At 37.6% G+C, this 27,105-nt stretch overlaps 1 protein-coding gene across 2 annotated transcripts in view; it reads left to right on the forward strand.

Annotated features, from left to right (window-relative positions):
• Positions 1-7,376: 7,376 nt before the first annotated feature.
• Positions 7,377-27,105, forward strand: part of KCNIP4 (potassium voltage-gated channel interacting protein 4) — a 368,227-nt gene continuing 348,498 nt past the window's right edge. The window contains exon 1 of one of the 2 annotated variants that reach the window (XM_015862835.3): positions 7,377-7,611. In XM_015862835.3, coding sequence (XP_015718321.1) covers positions 7,551-7,611 — 61 coding nt within the window. In that variant the 5' untranslated portion in view covers positions 7,377-7,550. The remainder of the gene's footprint in view (positions 7,612-27,105) is intronic. The other variant, XM_015862833.3, reaches the window with a different exon arrangement.

Here is a 27,105-nt window from a genome sequence, read left to right on the forward strand (position 1 = left end):
GAGAGGGATATAATGGGAAAAGAGTTTACTGGTGAAAATGAAAGACAAAAAGCAATGTGAAGCAAGTATACAGCTGAATGTAAAAATGCCAGACAAAAATGTTGAGAAATCGTGCTCCCATAAACTGTCTCAGTCTGGGCATGGTTCTACACCAGGGTCAGCTCCGGAATTTTCTTGCTGTTTTTTGTTTGTGCATTTATTTTTTTTCTGTCTCTTCTGAGCTTAATGCAGATCACTATGAGCATATGATTTCACATGAGATCTTAAACTTATCATCTATTTAATATTAAAAAAAAAAAACAAAACAACAACAACAACAACAAACAAAAACCTATAGATGCCTATATGCAAAGAAAATAGGCTTGCAGCATTATAATGTGCCAATATTTTTCCTCAACAGGAATCTGTCTAATGCACTGTTTCTCAGCTGTGTTTCTTCTGAAGTTGGCTACATTTCAGCAGCAGGTGAAGCTGCTCCCAGTATGTTTTTACTTATAAAATATTTTGCTATCTTCAAGCTAAGGATGAGGTGCTTAAAAACTGTAGTGTTGTTATTTTACATTATCTTTATGTAAATATGAAATAATATATTGGCTCAGTTTTGCTAATGAAATAACTTCAGTGACAGTCTAATAATGACAACAAACAATTCAATAGTAATTTAGATCAAGTGATACAGATTAAGCCAAGGAAGTTTCTGAGCAGCAAATCAAAGTCGTGCTGAATATTATATTGTTTTTTAAAATATAACCTTGCAGTACTTTGCAATGGCTTCCTTCTAAAATATCTGCAGTGTGACTATTACAAATGATGAATCAGAGCTAAAACATGAGATACCAAAATAGAAAAGTCTCACAAATCAAAAGTGAAATACCTAAATACTGCCACTAAACAACCAGCAGCTCCAGTCACCTGCAGCAAACTGAAGTGAAGCCAACAAACAGAAACAACAGAAAAGAAAAAGAACAACACTGAAGTTTAAGATCTGAAGGAAGTGATACTTATTTTCCATTGTCACTGGATCAAGAGTGCCCCCCTCTTTCCTGAGTTTTGATTTAAAAGCCCTAACAAAGAAGTCAAACCATATCTTGGCAGATTTATACCTGTAGACAAAGTGCACACTGGAAGACTCTTTAATGGTTGTTTTCTCTTCTCTTTTTGTTAGCACATACAAATTCTGACTTGTTTACTTCTTTCTGTTAAACTGAACTGCTTTTCACCTTTAGAGAACTTCCTGCAAACTATTAACTTAAAGAAATAAACTGAGTTTCAAGGAAAGTAGATTCTTGCCCTTTTCTCTCACCTGTTCAGTAATAAGGTGCATGGAACTGTTGAGTCACGGCCTCAACCACTGATTGATCACCTGAGGCAAGCATTCTGTCAGCTATGGGAGCACAGGTGAAGGCAATTCAGCTGTGTGGAAGGGGGTGGAGCCTGGCTGCACCCCTCCTAGACCCCATCTAAGGGCTGACTGTCACTGTCTTTTCTTTCTGGAGACTGCTCCTCTTAGAGTTTTCTACTGTGAACCTACAACGCTGGTGAACATTTCATTTATTTTTTATTGTCTTTTTCTAACATGATAATCTTTCTAACTATAAACCTGTAAAATAATCCTAACCATGCCATTCTTTTAACTGTACATTTGTTAACTGTACACAAGGTATGGTAACAGTAATGGATAATTTTTACTGAGTTCCAGGGCTAGCCTTCATTATTTCTCACTGTCTCTGTCCATGCAAAAGTAGGGATACACATTGCACTTCTTTTGAAGAAGTACTACTGTTGAGATTAATAGGCTCAAAAATCAAAATATGGAGGATTACTTTTCCTGAAAGTATTGATACTCTGTGAAATTTTGGGTACTAAAAAGATATATGATATTCAGAAGATTCTTTGTGTCGGGGACATGTCACTTGTGTTAGTAGTAATATCTTTCATTTTTTGCAATCTTATTTTGCACTTTAGGTTTCCTCATATTCACCTTGTGGTGGGTTGGACCCAGCTGACTGCCCAGAACCCCCATATGTTCTTGATTACCCCTCTCCCACAGTGCATTGGCAGGGAGGGAGGTAAAAATGGGAAGAACAAGAGGGTGAAAATAAAGACAGGAAAATCACTCAGCAATTACTCTCAGGGGCAAAACAGACTCAGGGAGGTTATGTTAATTTACTGACAAACAGCATAAATAATTAATTCCTTGATTTGGGTGCTGGGAAACAAAAAAGAGAGACGTTTAAAGGAAGGCATGCTTCTCCCTTATTGACTTCTCAGATGCACTCCAGATACTTCTAATTCCCTTGTTTTTGGTGCAGGTTGTACTCCACAGAGTAGGTTGTAGGAGGTTAGTGTCAGAATGCAGTGGTCTCTCTCTGCTGCTCCTTCTTTCTTACTTTTCCGTTGCTGCGTCTTCATTCTTACATCCTTTGCTCTGTCACAGACTTTATCCATAGGCTTGTAGACCTTTGGGATGTACTTTGCCTTATCATGGGTCCTCCTTGAACTTCAGTCCCTTCATCAATATATGCAACGCAGACAGCCTCTGACTTTCCTTAGCAGCCACTATTAAATTGCCTTCACTACCAACACCTGTGTGGCAACTCACAGTGCCCATCAGTGCCAGAGATTTCTCATTTAGATCATAAACATTTGTAATATTTGAATATGGACAAATGGCAGTTCATGGAATATAGAATGGTTTGGGTTGGAAGGGACCTTTATGATCATCTCATTTCATTCCCCCAGCTATGAGCAGGGACACCTCCAACTAGATGAGCTTGCTCAAAACCCCATCCAGCCTGGCCTGGAATACTTCTGGGGAGGGCATTCACAGCCTCGCCAGGCAATCTGTTCCAATGTCTCACCATCCCCATGGTAAAACATTTTTTCCACATATATAGTCTAAATCTACTCTCTCCCAGTTTATAACCATTTCTCATTTTCCTGTCACTACATGCCCTTATAAAAAGTCCCTGTAGGCCTCCTTTATGTACTGGAGGGCCACTATAAGGTAACTCTGGAGCCTTCTTTTCTCTAGGCTGAAGAGCCCAAGTTCTCACAGCCTGTCCTCGTAGGGAAGCTGTTCCAGCCCTCTGATAATCTTTGTGGCTCTCCTCTGGACCTGCTCCAGCAACTCCTCCTTGTGTTGGGAGCCCCAGAACTGGACTCAGTACTCCAGTACTCAGTCAGAATCACCTCCCTTGACCTACTGGTCACAGTTCTTTTGATAGAACCCAGGACACAATTGTCCTTCTGGGCTGCAAATGCACACTGCTGGCTCATGTTGAATTTTTCATCAAGCAACACCCCCAGATACTTCTCCTCAGGGCTGCTCTCAGTAATCTTCCACCCAAACTGTATTTGTGCTTGGGACTGCTGTGATCCAGGTGCAGTACCTTGCACTTGGCCTTGTTGAATTTCATGAGATTGGCATGGTCCCAACACAGCTAGTGTATTTATCTGATTTAGAGTACACATGCTTTTTTTTCTTGGATGCATCCTTACACAATACAACTTAAAAATAAATAAAATTTACTTCTGAGAGTAAAATTATTCTTAAAAATCTGCTGTTGCATGAAAAGCAGTCTTTCTCATGCCAGAATAAAAAGTAAAATGGAATTTTAGTACTTATTGTAGGAGTAAGAGTATTCTGATTCAGTTGTTTTTAGCTTTTTTTCCCCCCTTTTCTTTGTCTGCCTAACCTTTTTGCAAAATATCATAAGTAGCATGCAGTATAAGCTGAATGACAAACTGCAAACTTCCAAAGAAGGAGAAAGCTCCCACCTGGAGGGCTATTCTCCAGCAGGGGAAGCACTACAAGAATAAATGGCTTCTCAGGAAGCTTTCACAGATAGATGCACTGAATTTTTGGTGGCTTATGTTGTCTCTATTCGACTACTTAATTATAAATTATTCATTTACTTACTGCAAATACAGTTTGGGTTACTGTAATACTGTGTTAGCCCTTTGCAGCCCGGGACCAGTGAAGCAGAAGATGAGGCTGAAAGGACAGAATCTTTGGATATTCTTATACACTTCCTGAGCCTTTCCTCATTCACACAAATAAGTAGAAAATTATAAAAATAAAAAAAAAAATCAGGTCCTCTCTGATAGGAATGTATTAGGACCAGAAATCACAATGGAAGATTTTTATTTATGTAATGTTTTTTTATCATTATTATTATTTTTTTTTTCCATGGGAAGAAAATGCCTCCTAGGCTAGCTTCATAATTTAATGATTAGATTTATATGTTATGTGTTTCAAACACTTGTGGAAATCGGGGCTTCATTTGGACATACTGAATCATAATCTTTTTAAGACCTTTCAGTTAGTTTACATTTGAGTGCAATATAAATGTGCTGATTCAGCTTCTAATTAAAGAAATAAGATGGAAGCTATATCAATGATGTCGAGAAGAAAAGATTGACCTTATCATAGATTACTAGAAGAAATCTTACTGTATATGTACCATTAAATCTATGAGCAACACTTTACTAGCATTGAGCTCTGAAAGAAGCATCTGAAATAAATGAGAAAGGAAGAAATTATTTATTTTGAAAAATAGAAACTAGAATGCAACTTTATATTCACAGAAATGTAATTATATGTTGAAATGTAATTATATAGAAAGGATGAAATCAGAGTTGACGTCAATTTTTACTGAATGTTATATAGAGCAGATACATGGACTTGACATGCTAATTGGAGGAAACTGAATCAGGTTTTGTAAATAACAAAAAAAAATTGCCTTTTAAAGCAAATGTGGGAAAAAACCCCAACAACAACAAAAGAAGCAACAGCACATTCTAAACTATGTTGTGTTTTACACATAGCATCAAATTTTTTGCATTGTTAATCTTTGGCAACTGTTGCCAATCTTTCTCATAACAGAAATGCTCAGTCATTAAAAATCTGCACAGTTCTATTGCCGCTATAGTTTATGAAGACAGAAAATTGTATTCATTTATATGAAATTATGTTTTGCCCTGTTATTTTCAAATAAGCTTACATTTTAAAGTACTGCATAAGTAAGTATTATGCAAGTATTTAGTTTCCAATTGTAGTGGTAAAACAAGAAAATGGATATTTAGAATGTGAGAGAAAATTCAACAGCCAAGAACTGGAGAAGTTCAAAAAGAAGCTCAGGAAAGTCAGTGACATTTTCCATGGAAATTCTTTAAATCCTAAGAGAGGAAAAAAAAGGAAAACTCAGGCAAAGGAAAACGATCGAATTATTTTAAGTAAGACCCATCAAGAAGAACAGGTGATGAAGACCAAGTGAGTGGTAACAAAGAGAATGGAAAAATGAAGGAGATGAGCTTGAGAGAAGCATGTAGATTTATTGACACAGTTCAGCTTATTTGGGTCACTTTCCCTTGCTTCAGACACAGTTGATCATAAAGGTTACTCACCCTACCTTTGCTGTACAAACTTGGTAGACACTGTAGAGATTACATTCTGCTCTGTGCTGCATACTTGCAATTCTTTCTAAGACACAAGACAAATATCTATCTTAAATGGCAACTGGAAATGTGTTTTTGATATGTTACCACCATTCTTTCCCTAGCTCACTCTGTTATGACCAGCTGCTCCTGTATATTTAGATTGTCTTCATCACTCACAGAGTTTTGATAAAATGTTGGTTACAGCAAAGTGAGCAAAATGAAGTGACAGCCATAAATCAGAACTACTTCACTCTAAACACTACACACAAATGACAAGGGCTCTTGCAAAATTGTGTTAAATTTGTGATAGGATGTTTAGCTTCTCGATAATTAGCTAGATTGAGTCCTGATGATGAAAGTATATCCTGGTATCTCTCCTAACTACTCCGAATTTCTCTCATGAAGAAGAGCCATATTCTGAATACCCGAGCATTCTCCTAATAGAAGGGAAATCTTTTGATGGTGTCTGGCAGATACAGAATGCCAGCTCTTCACAATCTTCCCCAAGCCTGTAACAATGTATTTTTATTAAAAGCAAAATGTATTGGCAGAAGAAACACAACACTGAGTTGTTCTTAGCAAGTTAAACTACACTGTAGTCCTGTCTGCCCATTCTAGTTCTCAGTCATTCCGCCTTTGTTGAATGAAAACAGACAGGTTTGTCCCATGGAACTGTTGAGAATAGGATTCTTTTCCTAGCACGTTTGTTGGTGGTACAGTGTAGAAGTTATTCGTTTATCTTTCAGTCAGTATTCAACCGCAACCTAACCATGCTACCGAAACTAACAACTCTCTGCTAAATCATGTCCCTGAGCACCACATCCGGATGGTTTTTAAACACATCCAGGGATGGGGTCTCAACCACCTCCCTGGGGAGTCTATTTCAGTGCCTAAAACCCTTTCTTTAAAGTTATTTCCTCTTATCCAACCAAAACCTCCCCTGACGCAGCTTGCTGCCATTTTCCCTCATCCTGTCACCTGACACCAAGAATAATATTTAAGATTTTAGGTAGTGAAATCTATAACCTTTATTTGACTTGAAAGATTACTGTGCTAGTTGGAGAATATATACAAAAAGGATTAAAAAAGGAAAAACTGTGGTTTCTGAAACAAGTTATTATTCATGCAAAAGAAAACAACAGTAAAGAAGACCAAGGGGCTCTCCAGACAGAAATGAACTGGGAGAGCTACCGTAGTGAAAGCATTTTCTAATGATATGTTATGGAAAGTCTTTACAAATTAGAGCTGCTATGACTGTCTCTTAAAACTCCATTTCCTGTTTTGTTTTAAGTGCAATAGCCAAATCTTTCCTGATATCACAGGGCAAGATCTCATTGGTTTCAGTGGGATTACCTCAGTTTCCTTCAAAGGGCCCAGGAAAATCACTTCCATCAGGTGTTGTTTCTCCACTCCACATGTGCCTACCTAGATTTCATATTCTACAGCACCATATACTATAATTTGGTCAGAGTGTTTTGTAAGCAAGGATTGGGTTTGACGCATGATTGTGCACTCAGCTCTGCGCCGACGGCCGTGATGTTGCTGGCACTGGCGTCGGAGATCCCCGGGAGCTGTTCCCAAAGTCCCCGTGGGCTGTGGCGATGCCCTCAGCCCGTGCCCACGCTTTTCGTGGTGTGTAACGTCCCCATCGCGAGGGCTCGGTACCACGCCAGTCTCGGCAACGGAGACAGGGCGGTAACAGGTGATGCACAACCACCTGTGTGAAGCAGCTGGGCGGCCCTCCCGGGTTCTCTCAGGGTACTCCCCACGGTCGACCCAGCTCCCCCGGGGGGTCCGTTCCTCGGCTTCCTCCTCGAGGCACGGGGACGCCTAACCTTACAACCCCGCACGATGCGGGTAGGGAGCCTGGCTTGACGGGGCATATGCTGAAGCGGCGGCTCCGAGCCCTGTGGCCCGCCCCGCGCCGCCGCGGGTGGCAGGGGAGGTACCGCTGGCTCCGAGGCGGAGCTTTGCTCCGCTCCACCGCGCCGCGCCCGGCCCGCACCTCTCCGCTCCGCCGCGGCCCCGTTCGTTCCGGATCCGCGGCCCCGGCGCGGCGGTGTTGCCGCGCTCCCCGCCGCGGCTCTGGGTGCCTTCTGCCTCCCAGCATGAATGTGAGGAGGGTGGAGAGCATCTCGGCGCAGCTGGAGGAGGCCAGCTCCACAGGCGGTAGGACGGGGGCGACGTGGGGGCGAGGAGCTTTTTTTTCTTCTTTCTTTTTTTTTTTTTTTGGTAGTTATTTTGGGTTTGTTTTTTTTTTTCCTTTTACCTTTAAGCGGCAAGTCCCGCAACTTGGCGTGGGGCTTGCAGGGGGAGCTGCCTGCTTGCATGGGGTAAATGCATCTGTGCTGTTTTGTGGCTATGGGGACGGTAAGCAAACGCTTAATGCCGGGGGGCTCAGGCTGAGACGAGCTGAAAGCTTTGCAAAAATCGTCAGTAAGGTGCCCGCTGTGGCCGACCTGGTACTTTTGCCTTCGCTGAAAAGACCCAGGGCTGAGAATGGACCTCCGGGTGCACCACGCACCTAACTCCGGGGAGATAATTTGGTCAGTCCCACGTTCCCGTTTCTGCTTTAGTCTCCTTTGTATCTTCTCGATGCTTAGGTAACAACTACCTGATGGAGAGCAGCATGCTCTAGTAAGCTAGAGGCTATTTGCTGCCTTTTGCTCTTCTGCATTGCGATGTGGAATACACCTGAGAAGGGTTGCAAAATAACTTGTGTTTTGAGGAGGAGAAAAGCAAACTTTGCTGCCTTCCATACCTACCACGATGTTAAAAGCTGTACTCTCAGCATATGTTTAGAAAAGAAGCTGCATGGATTCAGTGTATGTAACATTTTGATGCCCTGCTTGATATAAAGTGGTTAAGCAGAGAAAGATTGAAGGAATAATGAATAACTTTGCAAAATAGCAAGTCAGAAATAAGGAAAGTTGTTCTCTAAGGAAGGATGGAAAACTGTTTCATGTTTCCTTCTGTGTTGCTAAATTTCTTATAAACTGTGTAATGGCAGTGCACAGTAACAGCGTTGTTGTGAAGTTGCTTGAGAGACACAGCAGTGTTTCACCCTTTGCCTGTTTTCTCATGTTTCAGGGTAGTCTTTCTGCTTGTCAGAAGAATCGCAGCCTCACGTTTTCTGTTGGGTTGTGCTCAGCTTTTCACTCTCCTTACTGCCCTAGCTTGCATGTTAGGGCTCATAACCCTTCATACAGGGTATAGAATCTCTTGCCATATGGATAGAGAACTTTTGTTCTGAGTGTGCAATTAGTTTTAGGCTACCAGCTCAACTATCTGGGCAGAAGATAAATCAGAAAGTCTTCACTACAGGAATCCGGCAAAGGATTCAGCCACTAGTGTGATGTGGTAATGCTTCTTAGAGCTTTTCAAATCACAACCCCAAAACTGGAATTAAGGCATTTTCCTCCACATACGCCCCGTCAGCCTTACTTCTCTTCTCCATTATGTATCAGAAAGTCACTGTTTTTCCACCCCATGCTCTTCATCACTGACAAGTGCTGGCACCTGTTCTATACCAACAGGTCTGGCTGGGCTAAACACAACTCAGGTCATAACTCAGACACAGTGGGATTTGTGCAGCTGCTATTGAGGTGTAATTTGTTTTATGGGTCGTTACTGTAGGTGTTGAAGCATAAAGTGTTTGCAACTTAATGTTTCATCTTACAGGTTTAGATAGCAGTGACAGGAAAGTGTCTTATGTAAACTGGGGAAATATGATCTGAATCAATGCCATAAAAATAAAGTGATATATCAAGATGGTATTTTTACATAAAATGTTTTCAGTTGAGCTACATAGTCTTTGTGTTCTGTATTGGTTCTCTTGATATGCATGCCTTGTCAGTTTTAGCACTGAACAATGGATTTGATTCATTTTAAACTTGTGGTCAGAGCCAAGATATGCTTTTGCACTGTTCGAAAGTAAAAAGCAAAATGTGATTGGAACATGAGTTACTGTAGGAAAAGCACCTCTCAGAAATTTGTTCTTGTGCCAGAAATAGAAAAAGTAAAGATAAAAATGATAATGCTAAAAGCAAATTCTTCTCTTTGAGGAGGTCACCACTCAACATATACGTCTCACCACTGACTTGATTTTCTTAAGGAAGCCTTACTGCTCTGGGCTTCTTTCTTATATGAGTGAGCAAATTAGTGTTCATCTTTTCAAAATTGTGATTCTTTTTGGTCTAAAATTCCCAGTCCACCTTTCTTTTCTTCAGTTGTCCTCTACAGGCTTGCAATCCATTTCCAGGGTCATAAGCATTTGAGATCGTGTTTGTTGGTTACTCAGTGAGGAAGTTTTCAATAGATTTGCTCTCACTGTTTTTCTTCAAATATAAACTACCATTTAAAAAAGAAGTAATATTTTAAATATTGTGTGCTGTAGAGGGTTTTGCTGCATGAAAATCAGAAAACGTAACCAATGGAAGTGTAATTGTTTATCTGCTTCATTTTTCCAAGCAAAGTGAAGCCAAAGTAATACACAAGCAGCTTGAACTATGAAAATTATTAACAAAACAAAACAAAAAGGAAACATTTTGTACCTTTAAATGAGTAATGATGCCTTTTGGCTGCTCTTCCCCTTTCATTTACTGTATTGCAGCTCAGAGGGCATCTTTTGTGTTCAAGCTAGTGTTGGTTGGAGCACTGCTGGGAGTTGTTGAGTAACAAAATGTTTCCTGTCTGAAATATTCAGCCATTGTAAAGGTGAACTGTTTCATCCCTCGACCCAGAGAAAGTCTTCATCCATGTCTTATCTGTGAGGCAGTTGTGTTTGTGCTAGTGGCAGCCAAAATTCATATGTTATCAGGTAAAGACAATAAAGTGTCTTGGCAAAACCAGGAAAGCAGAGGGGAAATTATTAGAAACAATTCAGTGAGCAAGAATAAGTTTAACCATGAGGTGTCTTGTGTGTTGAATATCTAGGATAAATTTAAGCTGCTGGGAATGGCAATATTCATAAGGCACTATCACAGTTACTCCTTGCTTTCCTGTAGGGTATCAAATTCAGAATGGGGATTGTATTGACCAGTAACCATTTCGTTATTCAGACAGCAGAAATCTTTACAAAAGTTATGAAATTGTTTATTATGAGTCTCAAAGTTTTCTCTATGGTGAGACAGGGCAGTCACAAGTGCTGCATAATGTGGAAGTAACAACAGGTAGAACAACTAGTAGTATTGAAAAGTGTGTGTACAACTTGAAGTTATCCTGGAGTTTGGTATTCTCTGTTGTACCTTAAGGAAAATGTTATACAGTAGTGATCACTTTTGGTTTTAACAAACAGCTTGCTCTTGTTGCTTGGGTTGTTCTTAGGAGACAGTGGTAGCAGTTACAGAGGACAAAAAGCTACATAAGAAAAGACTTAAATAAAAACTTAAGAAAACAAATGTCAAGAAAAATGATGAAAGTTTTCAAAATATACACTGGAAAACAGTGACAGAAAAAATGAGGAATGAAGAAACAGCTTCTTATTCCACTTGAGATAGATATTAATGAGAGTGTGCCCTACAGAGGGATATTGGAAAAGGAAGGTGTATGTTGGACAAAGTCCTTCATATCCCAGTTTGGATTCATCTGTTGCAATGGGAAGCAGTGACTTTGCAAGTGTCTTCCATCAGTGCTCTTGTCAGAGCTCTGGTTTGCCTAGGACATTCATGGAATGCTGTCTGTCAGCAGTCAGTGTTACTTTTTCTACTAATGACCTGTTGTTCCTAAACACTCATCATCTTAGATTTGAGACACCTTCTTGTCATTTTTATTGCCTGATTCCTTTGTAACACAGATGCATTCTGCTTGTAGGAGCCACAGTCAGAAAGACAACTTTGAAATACCTTGCGTTTATGTGCAAGTTAGAAATACGCAAGGACAAGAATAAATTAAATGGACTCTTGATCTAATAAAGGAGATATCTTTATACCACAAATGCAGGTAAATGCAAATATAGTGTATGTAAGACCGTATTTCACATTCATGCAGGATGGAGGAAATAACTGAAGAATTATATGCAGTGTAAGCCTCTTTAAAATTTTGGTCTTTGTCTCCATCTCCATCTCATCTTCTGTATTCAGTGAGCACACGAAGTAGTGATTAGATGCAGAATTCTAATATTGAGAGCTACATTTGGTGTGAATGCCGAAAACGCCTTGGCTTCCCACCAGTATCAACTTTATAGGTTTTGCACAAAATGTTGTTTTCATTAATCTGTGCTTTGAAGCTTCTAATTGTACTAGAAGAATTAATATAGATAACCAAACATGTGGGTGATTTTTCAGGTATACTGTGTTCAGAGAACTGACTTCAGGTGGTTTTAGACTTTATGAAATATAGAGAGGCCGATGGGATCTAGCAGTTAATGTAGCCATAAGAGAAGTAGATAGCTTGTGTCATGGAAAGCTTTTACAGCGTATCAGATATGCACTTAGGACTCATGCTTTGGGTTGAAACTGAATATTTGATCTGCTCAGTGTTCAGCTGTAATCTATCCCATCTTGGCCATCCTGTTTGCCATTGTGATTTATTCAGAATCTTTTGACACTTGAAAAAGAAAGTATCTAAAAATACCACAATGCCTGATTGCTTCACTATTTCACAGATAAGTGCATTCTTGCTAGCTTGCTCTGCTATCTTTCTTCCCAAATTCTGCTTGCCCTCTCCTTCTTGAAAGCATGCAGACCACCAGAATGGATTGTGTACAGAACCTTTCTTGTCAAATGAGCACTGGTCATATATTGTCTGCTATTAGCAGAGGCCATTACTCCTATTTGAGATGAGAGAGAAAATATTGGCACAAGGTTGTGTGCTGGGCCAGGAGCCAAATCTTTTTTTCTGGTAGTGGTAGTCAATACAGTCTGAACCAAGTAGGATTCTCTTATTTATTGGCTCGCACGTTAAATAAAGCCCTGTGCCTATTCTAGGCAGCGAGGATTCCAGACATAAAAACTTTCTGTGCTGGGGGCACAGCATGGCGGCACAGCTAGAGATGGTTAATGGACAAGTTTGGATATTATATCTCCATAATGTTTGGCTTGAGCTATAACATTTGTCTGTGTCTGAAGTAAACAGACGAAAGGTTGACAACAGGTGTTAATTTTGTGATAGCATTTGTCACTTCAGAATCAAGTTTTATGTGGTGAGGTCTTTGCTTCCTATTGCTTTGCTGACTAGGCAATATTTGGCCCAGGTTTCTCACTGAGTACATAAGATGCAGTCTGGGAGAGAAGTGGAAATGTATGCAATGTGTATAAGTATTTTTGTCTGTAGGGCTGTGAAAAGCCTGGAATCTACTTATTTTGTGATGTTCTTCATTATTATTTTGCAGTTGTATTACAGGAGACTTGTATTGTAGCATCGTGTAGATCATGGATTTATTTTATTTTCATTTTCCATTCACACTGAGGGGGAAATCAGTTCTGCGTTATTGCCTTCGTGCATGTGACAGCAGTGGAGATTGCCTCTGTTCTTGCTGCTATGAATGTGAGAGGTCTATAGACAACTAAAAATTGGAAGCAGTTTAAAATATGTTGTTGGGTGGGAAAAAAAATATTGAATTTATTCATCCTTAAGAATAAACTCAAACACAGAAGAAAGCTGTATATCTGAACTCATGCCGTGTTGTATTTCTGGCAGCCTAGCGGAGACTTAATGTGGTATTAAAAGGATCAAGCTTTCTGTCAGGGGTCTGAAATAAATATAGCATTGCTTTTTTTCTTTTTCTTTATTCTTTTTCACCTATAAAACACATTTTTATTTTTTTAGGGATACAGTTTATAGTCATGATTGTCTGTTGTATAAGTTATGCCGCAGTGACACAGACAGTGGTGCAAAAGCCACAGATGCTTGTGTGTACTCTGGAGAAACAAAATACAGGTGAAGGGCATGGTAACAGGGAATTTTTAGCTATAAACAACTTGCTCTCTTAAGAACACTTCATACTTTAATGTTTGGACTTTATTGTAAGAGAAAATACATTTGTAGGCTAGATATTTCCACCAAGTTAAATGTAAGCCCAGAAGCTTTGTGGAGCACCCTGAGGTGTTTGGCACTCCAGTGCACATTATAGCATTGTGCCACAAAATGACTAAGTGGTGACACTTAGAAATTGTTATACAAAATTAAAGGTTTTAAACATCTTAAAACATAGATTGCAAGGTGATTTCTTTGTTCCATACTGTCAGTAAGAAAGGGTTTGCTATTTCAAGGACATGAAGAAAGACCAATTTTACTGATATATTGTCTTGCTCTCTCCATTTTCAGTTACCTTTCCGTCAGAGTGAATTTTTATGAATATTGCTTTAGTCATTTGGTTTTATAACAACAAATCTTTATCCTATTATTAAATTATTTTACTTGCATTTGTAAGCCAGAAGTAACAGTTAGGATTTTTTAGAGTTTTAAAGATGTAGTTATAAACATTTATGTGGGTCTGATTTGTCACAGCATGGTGTGCTTTTTTTTTAATTATTATTTATTTTTTCCCTGTAAACTCATTTGTCGTTGCCCAAAGTGGGAACGAGCAGAAGAGCGCGTCATCATGGTAACTCATTTACTCTCCTCGCCGTTCCTATAAACCCTTCAATACCTCTGGGAATAATTGCAGTGAATAAGGATCCTAATATCTGTGCAGATCAGGAGAATGCTAAACCTGGAACTGAAACACTGATTGAGATTTCATGATTGCATGTAAAGAATGGAAACAGCTGTACTGGAAATACTAAGCAGTAATTAAAAGCTTTATATCTCTGGTATATCTTGATATAAAGTCAAATGACCCAAACCTCTTACTGAATTGCTCATTTACACAGTTAACAGTAAAAAGAGCAGAATGTATCTCCAGTCTCTTAATATCTACATGAAATAGTATCTTGGGGGTTCACTAATTTGTACTGCCTGGCTGCTGCTGCCAGATGTGTACTTGCTGTCTGGGCATAAACGATGTGTTGTACTCTAGCTATTTCCCCTACTGTATAAGGGGGAAAAAAACAGTGAAGGTAGTGGTGTTCGCAACTGCACTAGAAGAGGACTTCTTGGGTTAGATCCCAAGCCTGTTACTTGTGTGCTCTCACATAAATGTGTCTAGTAATCTGTACCAATAGATTTCCAAATTTTCGAATGGTTTTAGGAAATAGAGCAGAAACAATGATTCAGATGAAATCACTGAGTCACTGCATATGTGGAGCCTCTGCGATACTGATAAATATCTCTTTGTGCATCAGATGCAGTAATATTTTTTTCATTTTGTTGGTTGCACTCCTAAAGAAATAGAAAAAATGTATATATCCAGTGATAGAATTGGCTTTTGCTTTATTGATTGCTGGTTACAGTATGGTAGGTGTTTCCTCAGATCATCACAGGCCTTGAGTTTTGACAGCATGCCTAGTTTTAATGAAATGATACCCAGATGTCACTTATCATCCTGACTATTGACTTACATTCCAATCCTCAGCAAGTGAATTCTACGTCTCTAATGATTCATTCTTTCTATTCTTTCTCTGTTTCCTTTTCCATGTCGATTTATGTGCATCTGAGGTTATTTGGTTGCATTCTGAGGTGTAACATTATAAAAAGTATCACATGCAGTAATACTGTAGGTATTGGAGAAAAACAAATCCATAGTGTTCCTCTGTAGTGTTGTGTGCTGGCAGCATCCACCTGCTGGTAACTGAAATGTGTATGTTATGAAGTTCTTCATTAGTTTTGTTTATTTCAAAGCCATTGCTTTCAGTCCATTCCTGTAGATTTACACACTTGTGTCCCTGCAATCAATGTCACTGGGGAGAGAGGAGGCCAAATAGCAAGATGGATTTAGTAAAGGGCTTACATGGTGGTGAATTCTCCTTTTGCAGAAGAAGGCTAAGCCTCTTCAAGTTCAAGCAATGACCCTGTTCTGCCCGTTTGGTTGCCACTTGGAAGGGGCAAATGAATCTCTCAGCCAAAAGAGCCTTTTCTCTCCTTCTTTGTGTAATCTTTTTGTTTGTTCTGATGATGTTTAGAAGTTATGCAGTTTGGTTTTGTTTTTTTTTTTTTGTTTTTTTTTTTTTTTGAGGTTGATTATCACAGGAAAGGAGAATATCTGATACCTTAAGTGAACTGGTGAGACAGTGTGCAAGTTGTATAAAGCTGAGTTTCAATAGCCAGCAGGAAAAATATGACAAGACTAAGGGGAGGAAGGAACGCATCTAACTAAGGGTGTATGGTGACATAGTTCTTTACATGTCATGCTGGCTATCAGGTTCTCCCCCTGGTACTTTAAATGTTTGTTAATATGAAAGATAGCAGGACTGCTGTGTAATAGAATACCTTATTTAATTAGCTTGCAAGGTCCTATACCATTTAGGCATTACGTGCAGAACTTGCAAAAATATTTGCATTGTTTGCACTTTTCTTTTTTTTAAAAAAATTATTCAGCTAATTTTCTGATCCTAAATAGAACACAACAATTTGAGGTTTCAAAACACTTAGAAACAAGAAGTGATCTTTGAGCTATAACATACTTGAGATTTTTTTTTTTTTCCTTCCAAAGATAATATTTAAAAATACAAGTAGAAGTATTTTGGCCAGGTCACAGTGAAATGCCAAACTGTCTGAAAGGGGTCAGTAAATTTCAAACACTATATTAAATTGCCACTACACTGACAGTCTATTAAGTCTTTTTCAATTAGAGTAGAAAGTAGGCTTTTTTGTCTGTTTTCCTATAACACCCATAACACTAATGGTGTGTTTTCCAATATGCTACATCACAAAGAATACATGAATAAACAGCTGTCAGTTGAGAGACTGATTCCTCACTGAAAACAACAACAACAAGCTGATGACATTATTAAACTGTTATTTGGCAAATGTTAACTTACAATGCTGCCCGTAAAAATGGTGAGTTGTCCATTTTGCAGATGTAGCCTTAGGAGAAGTCTGAATTCAGTAGTAGGCATATAGTTAATTAGATGAACTGACAATGATTTCTTATTGTAGTAATGCTAAAACAACACTTCATTTTGAAAGAGAGGGCATGTTGATTAAATATATATATTGAACTGAAACAATTAATGTGAATTTCTTGATGCCTTAATGCCTGTTTCAGTTTGATTAGAAGGTCTGAACTTAAGACTGTTGCATACAGTGTCGTGTTTACAACTGAGAATCGTTCTGCTATACTTAAGGAATGTGTATTGCCAAAAATGTTTGAACAGTAGACTTTTAGTCCTTTAGATTCTTAAATCTCTTACAGAGAAGGAAAGAAAGCTTTTATCTCTTCCTGTGTAGTATATAATTTATTAAATCTATTAAACTAAAGAAGTTGGGCTCTGGCATTGTAGGATACCAAGATACACTGACAATGCACCTTGTGGTGCTAATGCTAATGGAATCTTCTAATACTAACAAAAGTATATGAGAAACAAAATGAGATATCAAAATAGAGTCTGTTTCCCTACTCAAAATTTTGGAGAATATTTCCAGTGGAGACCAGCAGAATTATAACTTACTCTTAGTAAGAGTCAGCTAATAATTTGCTTTCTGGGAAACAAAACTTCAAGGAATGCTTGTGTATCTGGGTATCATTTGAGAAACACATATTCTAAGAAAAATAAAAGTACACAAACACCACCAAAGCTGAGGATTTTCTGTCACACAATAAAATAAAAAGGTATACGTTCAGTCAGGTTTCTCGGTATATGTTCTGTAGGTGCTGAGTACATGCAGCTGTCTACTCAGGGCAGAAATGCAAAATGCAGCTTAACATTTTTATTACATGCATTTGTAATTTTCAGGTAAAAACAATAAAAATGTAGGATTACAGAAAAATTGTTCAGGAGAGGTGTGAAATCTCTTTATCTATCCTGATGGCCAAAGGCAGGATCAAATATTTCTGGCAGTTCAGGCAGCTTTTTGTCTTAATGTACTAAAAATCCACTATTACTGTGGATTACTATTACATTGCTCAATAATTTACTTCAGAATTTTTGTTTGCTGGTACAAACTTTAAGTTCTAAAGTAAACTGTACTTTTAAGTCCTAGAACACATGTATGATGAAATACACACCCTGTTTTACAGCTGAATAGGACAAAATTACATTACATTATGGCATAAAAATTAGGCTGTTGTCTTACTTATACTTTCAAGTAAGAATGACTTTTACAATGATGCCCCATATGTTCAGTAATGTCAGATCTCCCAGACAGACATGTGTTACCTAAATAGGTTTTCTTTCTGTTTCTATAGGGTAAGTTATTTATTTGGTCTATGTCTTTTACTTTCGATATGAATCTTTGAGGGTTGTTTATTTATCTTCTAAATCCAAAGTTGTTTACTGACCACAGTGCTTGAAATGGAGGGTGGGGGGGAAGGAAAAAAGGATGGCTGCAATTTTAATCTTATCTACAAAAGTTACTGCCTCGCACATAGGAGATGTTAAAGCTTCTCTCAGTTGATGGTAGGAGTTACATCCTCAACATAGGTGAGAAAGTAATCTCCCAGCACCTATTTGATGAGTAATCACTGTGGAGTAAGCATCCTTGCAGTGCAGCAAACATTTCATTACTTCTCAGGAATTTGGGATGTGGTAAGAACTGCTGTCTTACAAGAAATAACAATCACTGACTCTTTCCTGTTTCTGTGGGAAGTTTGATGGAAGACTGCATGGATTTCATGGGCCTCCAGAACTTGTCTTTTTTGTGATATGAATTCCACATAAATGGAGATAAAGACAGCTTCAGCTTGCATAGCTTTCCAGCTACTGGGTTTGGACCTTAAGAAAGCAGTTATGGAAATGAGAGGAAAACTTTTTGAGTGAACTTTTTATGAACTTCTTGTTTTCTAAGGATGTTTTGGCTCTTGAACATTTGATACATAATGTGAACATCTTTCTCTCTTTCGTAAATAAAAACTGAAGACAGTTACTTTTAACAAATTCTTTTTTAACATGAAAAGTCAGTGTCATAGGCAATAGCAAAGCTTTTGAAGTTTCAAACACTTGTTATTCAGATTTTTTTATCAGAACTCACGCTTGAGTTTTCATGTGCCTCTGCTTTATATGAGTGTTTTTGCCAAATGTTGTAATGATAAAATGGTGTGTGCTCATTTTGCTCTCATTTTTCAAGGCTCATGTATATCAGGCTTTAATTATAAAGGATGTCACATTTTATGCCAGCTTAATCCTTCCTGGTTTTAATTTTTGGAGTACATATGCTGAAAGACTTTCACTTTTGTCCAGTGCCTGATTAAAATCACCATCCTGCATTACATTATAATGCAAATGACCACAGAGGATTTATTATCTATCTTTTTCAAATTCATTTTTATCGTTTGATAGTTTAGGGGTATGGCTCTTTAGGCTTGTAGTTTCAGGAGAGCTCTGTGATAGCTCATCTGTGGATGTTAATAAATTAAACTGCATGTTTGAATTCAGTGGTGAGATGTGATAAAGCTATGTTAACTAGCCTAGGCAGAGGCTTTTATCAGGCAGTTCTCCAAAGGCACTAAGCTGGCACTTAGACTTTATACTATTCAATATTTCTTGTGTTCAGCTTGCTTGGAAAACATAGATTTTTACACACGTCTATGTAACAGATTCCTCTGTGTATACTTTGGCAGCTTCATGGTGTTAACATTTAATATAAGTAATGTATTTTATAAATTGTGTGGCTTTACCTTCACAGTATTCATTCTCTCTGTGAATTTAATTTGAATGTGGTATAAGTCTATCTGTCTAGCATTGTCTTTTTCCTTCAGAACAACTTTGTTGGACACTTGACCTTACCAAGAAACAAAGCATGCAATTAAATCTATTTGTTGTGCCTATTTCTATATAACTTCTTATCAGGCTAGTCATTAGCCTTTTATTGAGCTATTAAGTCAGCAATCATTTACCCTTCAATACTGCTGTAAGGAGAACTACATTGTTCATTGGGGGATATGTTCACAATAATTTTAATTAAAATTCTCACCATCTTAAAATAATGTGCAGCTTTCTAGCAGCTCTGTGGTGTTGCACAGGGATGCTGTGGCCAAAGTGCAGGACTCCACACTTGATCTTGTTGAAGCTCATACAGTTGACCTCAGCTCAGTAATCCAGCCTGTCTAGATCCCTCTGTAGGGCCTTTCTACCACCAGGCAGATCAATACTTTCTCCCAACTTGGTTCCACCTGCAGACTTACTGAAGGTGCTCTCAGTTCCCTCATCCAGATCATCAATGAAGACATTAAACAGTCAGCCTCAATATTGACCTCTAGGGAGCACCACTTGTGACTGGTCACCAGCTGGATTTAACTCCGTTTGCTACCATTTACTGCCGTCCAGTCAGTTTTTAACCAAAAAATGTATCTGTCAATCCATGAGCTGCAAGATTTTCCTGGAGAGTGTTGCCGGAGACAGCATCAAAGACTTTGCTAAAGTCTAGGTAGACTATGTTAACTGCCTTTTCCTCATCCACTATATGGAGCACCTGATTGCAGAAGGAGATCAGGTTGGTCAAGCTAGACCTGCTTTTCATGAGCCCCTGCTGGATGGGCCTGATGCTGTGATAACACAACATGATAACACATGTTATATGATCTCCATCAAGACAGTCTGCTCCATAACCTGTCCTGGCACTGAGGTCAGGCTGATGGGCCTGTAGTTTGCTTGATCTTTTTTCTTATGTTTCTTGTAGATGGGCATCACATTGGCAAGTTTGATCAACTGAATACCTGTTAATAGTTGGAATTCTTTAACTGATCTTCTGGAACATATCTAATTACTTAGCTCCATCTCAAAGTATCCAATTTGTGCATTGTCCTTCCATTCCGTAATTTAAACCAGAATGTGGTATCTAGGGGCTGTTAGATGACTTCTTTTGAAAGCATGTTCCTGATCTGAATAAAAATGTTGACATTCAGAGGCCAGACAGCACTGTAGGAGACTTCTAGTTCTTCAGGGGACCAGAAATTGGGTGTTTGTTGAATTAGTTTCATCTACTTTGCAGAATTCAAATCTCATCCTTTCTAGTTCAGGGAATTTATGGAGACATGCCTGGGGACCATAGTAATATTTTAGGGATGTTTATTAAATATCCACCTATATTTATTAGGGTTTACTAAAATACAGTAAAATATGCAGAGTAGATATTAATTTCACTAAAGTTGCAAATTGTAAGTTATTAAAGTCAAATCCCTTGTAAGAGGTGTTTCAAGATCTAATCACTATCACCAAGCAACAGCATCATTGAGGAGAAATGGTCCTCACTACTTGATAACTGCAATCTTGCACTGATTGAATTCACGCAATGACTATTATGTCAGGCAACTCATGTCACTGTGACTTCAGAATGGAAATGTACAGAAGTTTGTACAGAATTTCCATTATCAAAATGCATTATGAACAGGAAAACAAATAGCTGTGTCAAAAAATAAGCATTGCAGGCTTAAAAAGTAGAATACATGCGTGCTAGAATTTCAGTTCTGGACTCAGTAACTATTATCTTAGATTGCTAGTATCACAGGCTGCCTTCTGCAACACTATATAGCCATGCACTAGTAACTTCTTGTAAATTTCTGTGTTTCAGATTGCAATTAATTATTAACAGAAAAATTATATAAAATCAATACAGAAACAGAGAGGAAAAATAAGACAATAGCACCACAAAGAGTATAAATCAGTATGGGAGTTTGGATGAATATCTAAATTATGTTATAAACTCATATAAAGTTTTGGTTTGGAAGGGATCTTAAAGATCATCTAGTTCAAACAGTTCTGGCACAGGCAAGGACGCCTTCCAATCAGTCACTAGATCAGGTTGCCTCAAAGTCCCATGTAAACTGACCTTGAACATTTGCAGGGTTGGAGCATTTGCAATTCTGGGCAATGTCTGTTTGTGATGGCACTAAAATCTGAAATTTTAAACTGCAGTGCCAGAGCTGTGCTGCTCCCTCATTGTTTTAAGATTGCTTTTAAATACATTTGTAGTTTGTAGCAATTGAGTAGAATTTTCCTTTCCCGCCATGCCTGTGTGGTCTGCTACTGCTCTTGCTCACTTTAGAAATGGCTGCAAAGCCAAAGGAACTTCATTTAGTCTTCATCATATTTTTAAGCTCAGAAACTACACCTTGCAATGCTTTTCTGTGCTAAGGATTCATATGTATTGTTCAGAGTGATTATGCTTTTAAACATTGTTAAATTGCTTCCAAATCCAATTATCTCAGGAATGACGCAGCTAACAGATTTATTCTTAGCTCTTGTAAATAACATCTCAGCCTACTATGAAAAACACTTTAAAATCTTGAAGATGAAGACTTCATTCCTAGAGTTCATTCCTAAGCATTTACTTTGCTGAAACATCATACAGATTTATTTTTCCCAGAGTTCTGTGAAAGCAGAGCTATTCTGTGTTGGAAGGAATTAATGGCAGTTTTTTGAGGACTGATAGTGACTGAAAATTTCTACTTAGCACTGAGGAGGCCACACCCGGAATACGGTGCCATTTCTGGGACGCCCAGAACAAAGGAGATATAGACATAATGGAGAAAATTGAGCAAAGAACCATGCAGAAGATAGAGTGAATGGAGAGGCTGAAAGAGCTGGGACTGTTCAGCCAGGTGAAGAGGTGGCTTAGGGGAATCTTATCAGTAAGTAGAAACATCTGAAGAGAGGATGCAGAGAGCACAGAGGCAGGCTCTTTTCAGCGTTGCCCAGGACCAGAGGCAGTGGACTCAATCTTGAACACAGGAGGTCTCTTCTGAACATTAGGCAGTGCTTCTGTGTTGTGTTGGTGATGGAGCACTGGCACAGGCTGCCTGGATACTGTGGGATCTCCTCCTTAGAGTTCTTCAGAAGCCATCTGGATGTAGGCCTGGGCACCCTGCTCTGGTGTTCCTTCTGGGGCAGAGGCAGGACCAGGTAAAGACCCTTCCAACCTCAGCTTTTCTGTGATAGCATGATTGAAACAGATGACTTTAAGATCTACCATTATATGCTATAGGTGTGTTAATTGTAATTAAATTTGTAGGGATGCTTTTGTTCTTGTAGCCACAAAAATATGACATTTTAAATCTTTTTAGATTTCTATACAAACTTGTATTTGAAAATTATACAGGGGATAATCCTTGCTGAGGAGAACAGAAAATTGGAATTAATGTATAATGCAAATGGCAAGGAAAGCAGTAGTTACCTATGAAGCTGAAAGAGTGGTTCTGCAATTGGATGCACTGAGTAACAAGTAGATTAAGAAATAGAAAGGAATTGTTTTGTGCATTCAGTGTTAAGTAATTTACTTCTCAATTAGCCGAATGCAAGAAAACTTTATTAGCTTTTTATTTTTTTATTTTTTTTTTTTTATTTTTACTGTGTCTGTGTGTATGGTGTTTGATTTTGCTGTATATATGATGTTTCTAAATGAAATAAATGGGCCAGCTGGATAAGCTGTCTAAATCCGTTCATACTGGCTTTTACAGAAGTTTTCAAAGCCTAAATCTGAGATGTGTACAAAGCTGTTCTCTTTTCCTGGTGAAAATGTAAACCAGATTAGTGGGGCCTGGAGCTTGCTCATGTTTTCACTTTGATTGATTAAATTATATTGGAAGTTTCCTGTGTGGTAGCCTGTGGCAGTACTGTGTAGATATTGTATAGTGACCCATTTAAGAAATGCAATCAGAACAGATGCTGTAAGGATTGCATATTAAATTGTATAGAGAAAATGCCTTCAGTCAAGTGAAGAATTTTGTGGTTGCCAGTTGGACACAGGGAGCTGAACTTAAGTAAATATTAGCCTATTTTTAATGAATAATATTAAATGGTTGTTTCATTATATAAGCCAGAGACTTTTCTTTAGAACTGTACCATTAAATTTTTCTCTTCATCTTTATTTGAAAACAGGATGTTTTTACCTGAACTAAAATTCTGTCTAGAGCCTCATTTCATGGTAGGTTGGATACTGATCCTGCTATTATGTTTTTACTCTTTCTTTTTTAATATTGTTCAGAAGTAAACGATTAAAGTTTTCTTGTGAAGATCTATAGTGTTAATAAGAAGCACTTTAAAAATGTTTAAGGGAACAGCTGAAATATTTGTATTTTTCTGGAATCTCTTTTCTTGTAAGAAGACGTGCTCATCATTATAACAAAATATCAATGTAAACTTCTCTGCAAGCTTCTGTTACATCTAATAATTAGAAAAAATAATGAATAAATCTGATACTTTTCCAAATGTTTTAAATTTCACCTTTTGATGATCAGATTACATTTTGTGTCAAAATCACATGTAAGAAAATTGACCACTAGATTTTGAAAACTCATGAGAGTTTAAAAGCAGATTGTAACACTGAGGTAGTACTGATAGGCACATAAGCTCTCAACCAGATTTGAAGGCTAGACTCATTTTAAGCAATAACTTCAGACCTTCAGGGCCTACAATAAAGGCTTAAATGGGACAGTTGTTCAAAACTGAAAAAAAATGCTTTGTTGGAACTTGTCAATGCCACACCAGTAATTTTAGTAGAGAAGAGATATACATTCAATTGCTGCAGTTTATTTATTAGCTATGTGCTCACTTGGAAACTTCTTTTTCAAAGTCTTTCAAAACACAAGTGAGAACAAAATGCTAAATTTTCAAAAATGAAAACTAAGAATTTCATATAATAAAACATGGCTACAGTTCTGTTTCAAGTAAATGCCTGTCATAAGAATTAAAACCACATAAAGGAGATTTAGAAACTATTGCAGTTACTTGTGGGGTAAGCTTTTTAGTATATGCTACTTACCTATACTGCACAGTTTATTTTATTTTATTTTTAATTCCTACTGAAAAAGGTAAATTAAAATGACCATTATAAGTATCCGTTAATTTCTGTTAAAAGTTACAAAATCTGACTGAATTTATGCTCAAAAATATTCAGGAATTAAAGGTATTTCGACTAAAAGAGAGCCTGCACTCTTGCTCAGCTCCCTCAAGCTCTAAGACAAGATCATCAGGATTGAGAATAGAAACCCTTTATCCACAGAGAGGAAAAGAGAATAGTCTGGTTATATTAGCTTGTTACTTTTTACCAAATTTCATGTAGAGCCTGTTCAGGATCATGGTTTCTGTATTCATTAAATCATTATGAATACTGTTAATAATAACTAGTGGCAATCTGAGGATACATTAAACCTTAGTTAATCTACTTCTAAGTGTTGTATGTGGATGTCACCTTTTGGAACCAGAAACACTTCAGTACTGCTATAAAGCTCTCACAGAAGTGAACTGACAGCGAGTTTGAAAAGAGCTCTTGACATAATTCTTTTGCTATTGCTTTTTCTGTCTTGCAGCCAACTTTAGTTTTTCAGGTGGGAACATAATTTGTGAGGAAAGCTGATAGTTTTTGTTTTTTTAGTGTCCTATTAAAATGGATTTTTATTTATTTATTTATTTATAGTCAGCAATTAACTTTATGTGGATGGTAGCAGGTTTGGATACTTTGATTAATTTGCAGTTCAGCTAGAAACGGGTTATGATAATTAGGAACGGTGGTAATACTTATTTTAAACTGATTTACAGAAGAATGATTTCTTATTTTATTTGAATATTTCCTCTTTTATCTCTTTTATCCCTTGATCTACATGCCTAAATAATGCTGAACTGAGTGTTTTACCCATTTGTTTAAAGCATACATGATATTTAAAACTTTTGGTACAAGGAGTCTGTTTCATTTCTCTGCTTCAGTACATCTGTATGTATTTGATATTGAGACAAGTGCATCAGGCCTTAACAGAGCTATATTGAAAGGGAAAACAAAAATAAAAAATAGAAAATTTGGGGAGAAAAAATAGTCTGTCTAGCTTCCTGTTTTTTGTGCTGCTTCTTGATTTTAAGACCTTTCTTGCATGGATATCAGTGTAACGTAGTCTTTAAAATGTTTGTCCAGAAGTTTGTGCTGTATATGTAACTTCTAACAGAAAAGGGAAAGGAAAAACTAAGTAGAGAATTGGTTTGACATCACATGGTCTATGTGTAAAGGGACATTTAAATCAAGTTGCCAATTACCTGGCTTCCCTGGTCTATTCTTCTCTTTAAGACCTCTCTTTTTTATAAATTAGCAAAGTTTAGGTATCATGTAAGTAGCAGACAGCTGTGCAACATGATGTTAGATGGCAAAATCCAGGTGTATTGCTGTATAATTCAAATTATAATTCAACCTTCAACAAAATGAATTAAATATTGATGGTAGGTTTTCCCCTTGAAATTCTTTATTCATAGAGCTCTTCAGGATTTGTGTGGGTTCTGCTCCCTTGAGGGCTTGCACAGTTAGACTTAAACTGAATGCAATTCAGCAACAGTTAATGGGACAACTTAGATATGGTTGACTCCATTTCAACAGTATTTTGGCACTTAACTTCCCTTGATTGTTTTCATTTTTAGAATAGTTTTTCTTCCTATTCTTAACTGTTTACCCAAACAAAAGGACAAAAAAAAAAAAAAAAAAAAAAGAAAAAAAGAAAAAAGTCTAGGCTTTGTAGAATGTTTTTTTGGAATGCTTTGCTTCTCCCTGTGGAAATCTTCAAGTATAATGACTTTTTTTTTTTTTTTTTTTTTTTTCTGACGTCATTTTTCAAGAGTTCTACAGGGAGTAGCAGTGTATTCTAAAATAAAATTGTTCTTTTCAAAGTGTGTCACAAGGTCCTAAAGTCTCCAGTGAGTTTTTAAATAATATATATTAAAAAAAAAAAAAAGGATTGAGAATAAATTTTGAATTTTTAAACTAAAAACTAAAAACTAAAGTTTTATCTTTATAGACATAGCAAGTTTGGCCTTCTATGTAGAGAAGCTGGATTTTTTAAGAGAGAGATTAGAGGTAATGTCAATATGTCAATCCATGCCTCAACTGCTGTCACTATGTGGCCTGATTCTTTTGAAGACTCAAGAGGTGGATGTGAAATACATACTTTACAATGAGAAGGGACCACACTGAAATTTCACTAAAGATACTTTAATTGCCATAATTTGGCAAATAAAATGCTACTTTGGCTCAAATATTAAAATTATCTGATGTTTTTTGGACACAAAAAGGAGAAAATACTCTTCCTATTCATTACATTCTAGTAGGAATCATTTTAAGAGAACTGTAATTATTAACTGAGCCTTGACAATGCTGCCTTTTTTGAAATGATGCTAAATTTACTAAGAGATTTTTCATTCACAACAGAAATAATCTGAGCCTTTTTATGCTTTAAAGTCCGCATCAAATTTAGGGATGTGAGCCTGTGGGGAGAAACTAAAAGTTACAACCCGGGGGTTGACAGCACTGTTGGCTATCCATCCATACCTACAACCTTTTAATTCCAGCTGCTTTGGGCTCCTCAGAATCTGGTGATTGGCACAGTGATGCCCTTCCATGAAATAGTGCTGCTACTTGCATCTGCCTGGTTCTTGCACTCTATTCTCATTCCCCAGTCCTGCGCTGGGGTTTGGGAATAGATTATTGCAAAGCAACTCAGATCATTCTCAACTGACGACAAAAATTTTATACTGCTCTGTTTCCTATCACCACAAGCACTAGTAATGATCCTAACCTTCCAATTTTTTAAAAGGGTGATTACATTGTTATAGTTAGTACTTGAGTGTTCTGGCTTCCATCAGGTGCATGCCTCAAGGAAGCAAAAAATGTTGAATTCAAAAGTTTATTTCCCAACTTTTTTCAGCTGGTCATATT

This window comes from Coturnix japonica, chromosome 4 (genome assembly GCF_054131305.1).
Source record: "Coturnix japonica strain WE chromosome 4, WE-NBRP24, whole genome shotgun sequence".
In the NCBI taxonomy this organism is placed as follows: domain Eukaryota; kingdom Metazoa; phylum Chordata; class Aves; order Galliformes; family Phasianidae; genus Coturnix; species Coturnix japonica.